This window comes from Ostrea edulis, chromosome 5 (assembly GCF_947568905.1).
Source record: "Ostrea edulis chromosome 5, xbOstEdul1.1, whole genome shotgun sequence".
Lineage (NCBI taxonomy): Eukaryota > Metazoa > Mollusca > Bivalvia > Ostreida > Ostreidae > Ostrea > Ostrea edulis.
In genome coordinates, this window is record NC_079168.1 from 82,104,181 (window position 1) to 82,111,183 (window position 7,003).

The 7,003-nt window shown below is 36.5% G+C and overlaps 1 protein-coding gene across 1 annotated transcript in view; it reads left to right on the forward strand.

Moving 5' to 3' along the window:
- LOC125649846 (uncharacterized) overlaps positions 1 to 1,703 on the forward strand; it is a 35,914-nt gene extending 34,211 nt beyond the window's left edge. Inside the window, exon 16 of the mRNA XM_056166180.1 lies at positions 623 to 1,703. Coding sequence (XP_056022155.1) covers positions 623 to 682 — 60 coding nt within the window. The 3' untranslated portion in view covers positions 683 to 1,703. The remainder of the gene's footprint in view (positions 1 to 622) is intronic.
- The last annotated feature ends 5,300 nt before the right edge of the window (positions 1,704 to 7,003 follow it).

A 7,003-nucleotide genomic window follows, 5' to 3' on the forward strand; every position in this document is an offset into this window, starting at 1 on the left:
AGCGCCAATTTAAGGTTGCATTCTAAAATATGCAATTCTCTCTTTATCCATATCATATACACATGTATAGATATTGCTGTGATAAAATTTAGAAGTTCTTTTCAAAATTAAGGATTATCTCCCTCATGCATAGCTCTGATCCAATAGACAAATTTGACTCCAGTCTTTGGCGCTCTGTTTTTTTTAAAAGTTCTTACAAGTTTATTGTTATTTCGGATTTCCAGTATTTCGGCTTGAGCATCACTGAAGAGACATTATTTGTTGAAATGCACATCTGGTGCATCAAAATTGGTACCGTATAAGTTTTACATAGAAGAATATATGGCACTTATCATTATCACACCAAATAGTGCACCAGTTCTGACTGTGCCTAATTCTAAATACGCTAAAATAAGTACACATACAGTCATATTTTCTATATTCTATATTCACGAATCATTTTAGCTACTATACCCTATTTCACACATCTTATATTTTATGATCCCTGATGAATGTTAACTTGCTACTATAAACTTCCTGGTTAGAAAAATATGATTAAAAGTACAAGTAAACCAAGATGCTGATGTTATGCTTTTTTTTTTTAAACTGTGATTAAAGTCTTTGTTGGTACTACTGTTTTCAGGTGAAGGATGAAAGTTTGAATCGAAGCACAGACCGAGTAGGAGAGGAGTTTGATTTATAGGTTTGAACCACAGACCGGACAGAAAATGGCTGCTGGGCAGGACTGTGGTTGAGCAATATAGGACTAGTAGAAGTGTTCAGCTTAATGTGCTAATCACGACTGAATTACAATAATTGGGAAGCATAGCTTCAACATAACAAGAATTCTGATTGGTTGACAGAGGCATTATCATGGAAATCATAATGTCCTTCAGCATATTCATCCAATCAAAATGGTTTTTATATTACTGTAACAGTATACATAGTCATTTTTATTCATTGCATGGTCATATGTCCAAATAATCATTATACACCAAATTCTTTTTATGTCTTTGTACATTCCATGAAATCTACAATATGTTAATATGTAACTATTTTACAATGTATCATTGATAGCTGTCTTTTTGTATAGAAAGGTGACATATTTAACAATTAGTGATTTTTATGATTGAGGATTTGATCATTGGATGGTTGTGTCATTATTCTGCCTTGTTAGAACTTTTTTTTCATCTGTGAATAATCATTTTCTTTTGGGAATTTCTTTTATATATGTAATAAATTTTGTTTTAATGAAAACAAATGTTTACTAATCAAATGTTTTACAAAGTTATATTTTTTAGAAACATTCCCTAAAGCATATTGTAGATTTGTAGCGTCTTATATATTGATGTTACAGTGTTCTCTCCTGTGGTAATTATAGACGGAATTATAGACGTGGTCTTCATCAGGCTTCCTCATGACAAAGTTATGGTTTGATACAGTGAAACATATCAAAACTTTCTCTTTTAAAAAGATAAATTATTCAGCAATTCAAAGTCTTCTGTGTAAATATACTGTGAGACTTATTCAGACATGTAGGTATGAACATATCCCCATAAGATGCATCAGAAAACTAGACCTAATTGTATAGGTAACTGTACTCCTCAGAGTGTAAAATGGATCAGAGATAGTATTTATAACAGGTTGTCATTCTACGGATGTTGTTATACAATTTTACACAGGACGATTTGAATAATTAAATAAAATTTATAAACAAAACTGCTTGAGTGAGTCCGAGTTTTGGGTGTGTTTGGTTGTTTGTTTTACGACCCGTGGAGAATTTTTCACTCATATTGAGACATCACCAGTTGTAACCGTATAAAACTTTGGATGAAAGCTATTGTCATAACCACGTAAATTTGATAGAATACCATTATAAAGTGAGTTTTTTCACTTCACTTTGAAAAAACCCCACCAACACCAGCATTCAAATAATGCCTAGCTATCAAATTCCCTGCCAGATTGCCGGATATTTTCATGAGATTTGAAGGAGTAGAAGAAGCACACGCGGGATCATTATTACTATAAGGGGACACTACTAGTAGTCTGAGAGGAACATTAAAATCCCTCTATGTTCAAATGTAAAAGATGAGACTCCTATCATGATCCTGCACAAGATTCCTGCAGCATGTTTTTAACAAACTTGAATCTATATACTTCTTGAAGATGCTTAAACAAACGATTGATAAATTGTGCCCTTGTTCATGAGATTGGTGGACAAACCCTAGACCTGAGGATGAACACCCCCCTCCCTCCCAATATATTGTTCTTGGGTAACTTTTTAAACAATCCTATACATTTATATTCTAATGTAAAACTTGTATCCGTTTTGTGCCACCATCTTTCTTACTTCCACGGTTATTGAAGCTGTCCTGCTGTATCTAGATCACTAGATCTCCGTATTCATTCGACACATTTTTACCTCTGCGTTTTCCCTGTATAATTTTTTAAATCTCGAATTCTTTCACATTATGAATCATAATCATTGTTTGAGACTATCATGTGTGTGGAGCGCCAAATTAACGTAAACTCAAATAATTGAAAATATATTTATTTGAAGATATCGTCAATTCGATTATTGCTCTCGTCAATTCAATTAATGTGTGCATCAATGTGATGGAATTATTGCTCAAATAATTACATTATGTAATTGAATTATTGCTCTCTACAGTTTGAATTAATGATTTTGTTTTAGAGAGGGCAACTATATAATTTGTGACATCTTCGGTTCAACATATCCGCGATTAAATTAATGGTCTCTTTTTAATTGAATTGTTGCTCTCTTTAAAAGCATTTATGCGCGTATTGATTCCTTGTAGAAAGGCGTTGTAAATAACTAAAAGATATCTTCAGTTGAATACACCTCCTACACAGGAGAGTTCGTATCTCGAAACTGGCGTATTAAAGAGATTATCAAATAATTTATACAGAGCTCCAAATGCAATTTTGTGAGCAATAATTCCACCACATTGATGCACGCATCATTGAATTAATGGCAAACTAACAACTCAACTTTATGACAAACGGGATGATTTCAACTTCTCCGTCGTCAACTTCCCATATTTATGTAGCAATATTCCATTATCACCTGCATATGGTGTTTATATATCTCAACTGATTCGATATGCAAGAGCTTGTTCTGCATATGGTCAGTTTTTAAAAACCGAAGCAGGCTACTGACAAACAAGTTGATTGTGCAGAGGTTCCAACAGTCTCGTTTAAAGTCAGCATTTCGCAAATTCTATGGTTGTTATAACGATCTAGTTTGCCAATACAACCTATCATTGGGTTAAATGCTGTCTGATGTGTTTCATGTCGATTGTTAGACCGTTCTTGGCACACTGGTTTTGACTACGGATGAGTTAACTCCGTTTACCTGATCAAGATATAGGGCTCAAGGGGGTGTGACCTGTCGACAGGGGATGCTTACTCCTCCTAGGCACCTGATCCCGCCAGGGTTCCGTGTTTGCCCAACTCTATGAGAGTTATGATATTGATCATTGTTCGTTATCTTCACCTTTCATTGTCAAACAATAAATTCCTGAAAAAAGCATTGTTTTTGTTTCAAACCTAAAGCGGGGAGTTTTTCTTGTGTTATACGCCATTATTAGTCCGGCAACCAAACGCTGATTTTCCAGCTAAGCGGGAAATTGCGTCCATACAATGAATTTTGGTGTATTATTGTCCTATGGGGTGAGGGCTTTAATAATATGCTTGATGCCACTTTGGCACCTTTGAGCATTTTGAAATATTGACCATTTAATAAATTTTGAAACGAGCGGTTGGGTTTCCTGTGGTGGTTTTTCCATAAAATGTACTTTAAAGCCTAAATGTTTTTATATTTACTTCAATAAATTGGGGTTTTTTTAATTAATAAAAAAGAGAATAAAAGTATTTATTACCTAAAAATACGATCAATGTGGCGGTTTTGTTGCATTAGTTTTTATTAGCTTTAGTTTAGTACCTATGCCCCACTCGTCATTTCCAATCCAAGATGGCGGCTCGAAATCTTCTCTCAATGAACTGTAAGTATTTGTGCTTTTATAAACCGAAAATATAAGTTCAAATTGCTGGTACTATCAAAGATAAGATTATTAAATGCTCTAAAATGCAGTAGGCACATTTATTTGAGTTAGTTTTTTATTGCTTTCAGCTTTTTTTCTAAACTTTTTTGACATGAATTTTGCCGCTCAGTGCAGTTCGATGTCTTAGCACAGTCTTGTAAGTTAAAGTGAGGACAATCTAGCTGGACCCACTTTACTAAACCACATTAGTAACCTTAAAGAAACAATATGGATCATGAGTGTTTCTTTAAATGGAAGTTTAACTGCGATAACTCAGAAGATCTAAGAGAAGTAGGCCCTACTCGCATCGAGACGATCATAAAGTACAGCAAAGAATATGAAGATGGGGCTCATACAGAGCTTGAAGCAAAGCTTAAATATGATAGTAGCTTAAAATTGAAATGTCATAGAAACTGTGTGTCTAGTTATACTTCGGCAGAACATCTAAAACGACACAAGAAACGTAGCGGTTTGGTCAATGAAGCAGCTCCTATACCCAAGAAAAGACGTCGTTCAAGTACTTCCAGTTTTCAATTTAAAGAACATTGTATTTTTTGTGGAGAAGTCTGTCAGCTACAAAGAGAAAAAAAAATCCTAATTGCTGGAGGAAGGCAGTATTATGCAGAACTGCAACAAGACCAGCGCAGAAAACTTTCAAGGAGTCAATTTTAGACACATGTATAAAGCGAGATGATGAGCAAGCACATCAAGTTAGACATCGTGTTGAGGGTGCCCTAAGTGACTTGCATGCAGCAGATGGAAGATACCATGTGGATTGTATGACAAGCTTTATGTCGGCGCGGTCTATCAATGCCGCTGCAAATACGGGTCTAGAAGCAAAGAAAAATAGTGACTCAGCCTTGAATTATGTCATAAATGAGATGTCAAAAAATAACTCACAAATTTGGAACTCGTTACAGATATGGCATCTATATGAGAAGTATGGGGGGAAAGATCTAGTTCGAAAGTCGCTTCTTCAAAAGATTAGAGATAATTTTGGAGATAATATAGCTGTTCTTTCATCATCGGGTCTGGCTAGTCTTATTGTTTTCAGAAAAAAATGCCTCAGCCCTGCTTAATCTGGTGAACGACTCAGATGAAGACGAGCTAAGTATTCTGACTGATAAACTTGCTAAGACGATAACGAGCGAAATTAAAGAGATCTGCTTAGATAAATCTCGATACAGCATAAGAATTACAAAGGAAAACATTTCAAACAAATTCTGTAAGTTCGACTCTAATGGATCTTCTAGGGAAGTTATCACCAAACATGAAGTACACGCTACCAGCGCTTTTGATAGGCAATATAGTTACTAGTATCCTTTCCAATAACCCCACAAATCTTCAAATCGCTCTCGGGAATTTAATCAGAGACTCTAAGTCATTGATTAACCAAATGTATCAATTTGGAGTCACTTGTTCATATGACGAGGTCCTTCGATTCAAGAAATCAGCAGCCTTGGCAGCAACAAACGATATACAGCTCAGTGGGATACATGAAGGTGAAGGTGGACTTATACAGTCTATTGTAGATAATTTCGATGCAGACATATCATCTCAGAATGGGAAGATGACAACACACTCCCTAGCGATGCTCATTACGCAGGTACAAAGTACTCCAGTTGAAAATCAAGACACCCCAGAAACAATTCCCAGAATATCAAAGGCAGATATGTCCCAACAAATTGAGTTTGACCTTCCAATTCAGCGTTACCAAGGACCAAAGAGAGTACCCATGCCAGATAATTGCGCAAAGAAATCCGTGCCACCACTCAAAGTTCTCTGTAGCTGCATAATTTCAAAAAAAAAAAAAAAAAAGAGAGAGCAAAGGAACTCGATTATTTGTTTTTGAGCGCAATTAATAGTGATGACAATTGTCCAGAATTCAATGGTTTCAATACCTCGTTAGTGAGAGATCAGGGACAGGCTTTGAAACCGAAAACCCAAGCTGTATACTTGCCATTAATTGATATGCCACCATCCGACCCTTACACAATGATGACAGCACTTCACGAAACCAAACGATTAACCAACGAAAGAGGTCAGGCAAAAGTGGTCTTTACCAGCGATCAGCAGCTTTACAAGGTAGCTGTCGACGTAAAATGGGCTTATCCAAACGATTTCACCGACGTTATTTTACGACTTGGAGGAATGCACATGCTCATGAGTTTTGTGGGTGCAATCGGATCACTCATGGGAAGTTCTGGCCTGTCTGAAATTTTATCAAGCACGTTTGCCGGTGTATCGAAAATGCTGATAGGCAAAATGTTTCCACAAAATGTCAGAGCAATGAGGCTGGTAGCTGAGGAGTTATTGAGAAACATCATCAATCGTGAAGATGTAACGAGCATGGAAGATCTTCTAGCACATCTTGACAATGCAGCAAGAAAAAGCAAAACATCCAAGCTCTGGGTGGACTGTTTTATTAAGGCTGTATTTTTAATGATGCTTTACGTAAGGGCTGAGCGGGAAGGCGACTGGCCATTGCATCCTGTTGTAGTGAGAGGAATGCTCCCATACTTTTTTGCTTCAAGCCACGTCAATTATGCCAGATATGGCCTCTATTACCTTCGATCAATGGAGTCTTTACAAGGAGAAGTACTATCAAGCTTCATGAAGGGTCAACATGTTATGCACCACATTCCAGGACTGTGGAACGGCATATGGAGTGATATGTATATTGAGACGACTTTCATGCGCTATGGTAAAGGGCCTGGTGGCATCATTGGTTTAACATTAAAGCCAGAAACGCTGAAGACATGGGCCCTTGGTCTATATGTTTGCTGTAAACTGGAACAAGATACTGCAAATCTTATATCTAACGAGCAAGATACATGTCAACTTAATCACAAAGAAGAAACAAAGTCGAGGATTAAGTCAGACGGAGCTGACAGAGAAAATCTTTCCAAAAAGATTGAGTTGTGTGTTGATCCCCTTGATCCTGCATCTCACCCTCCTTC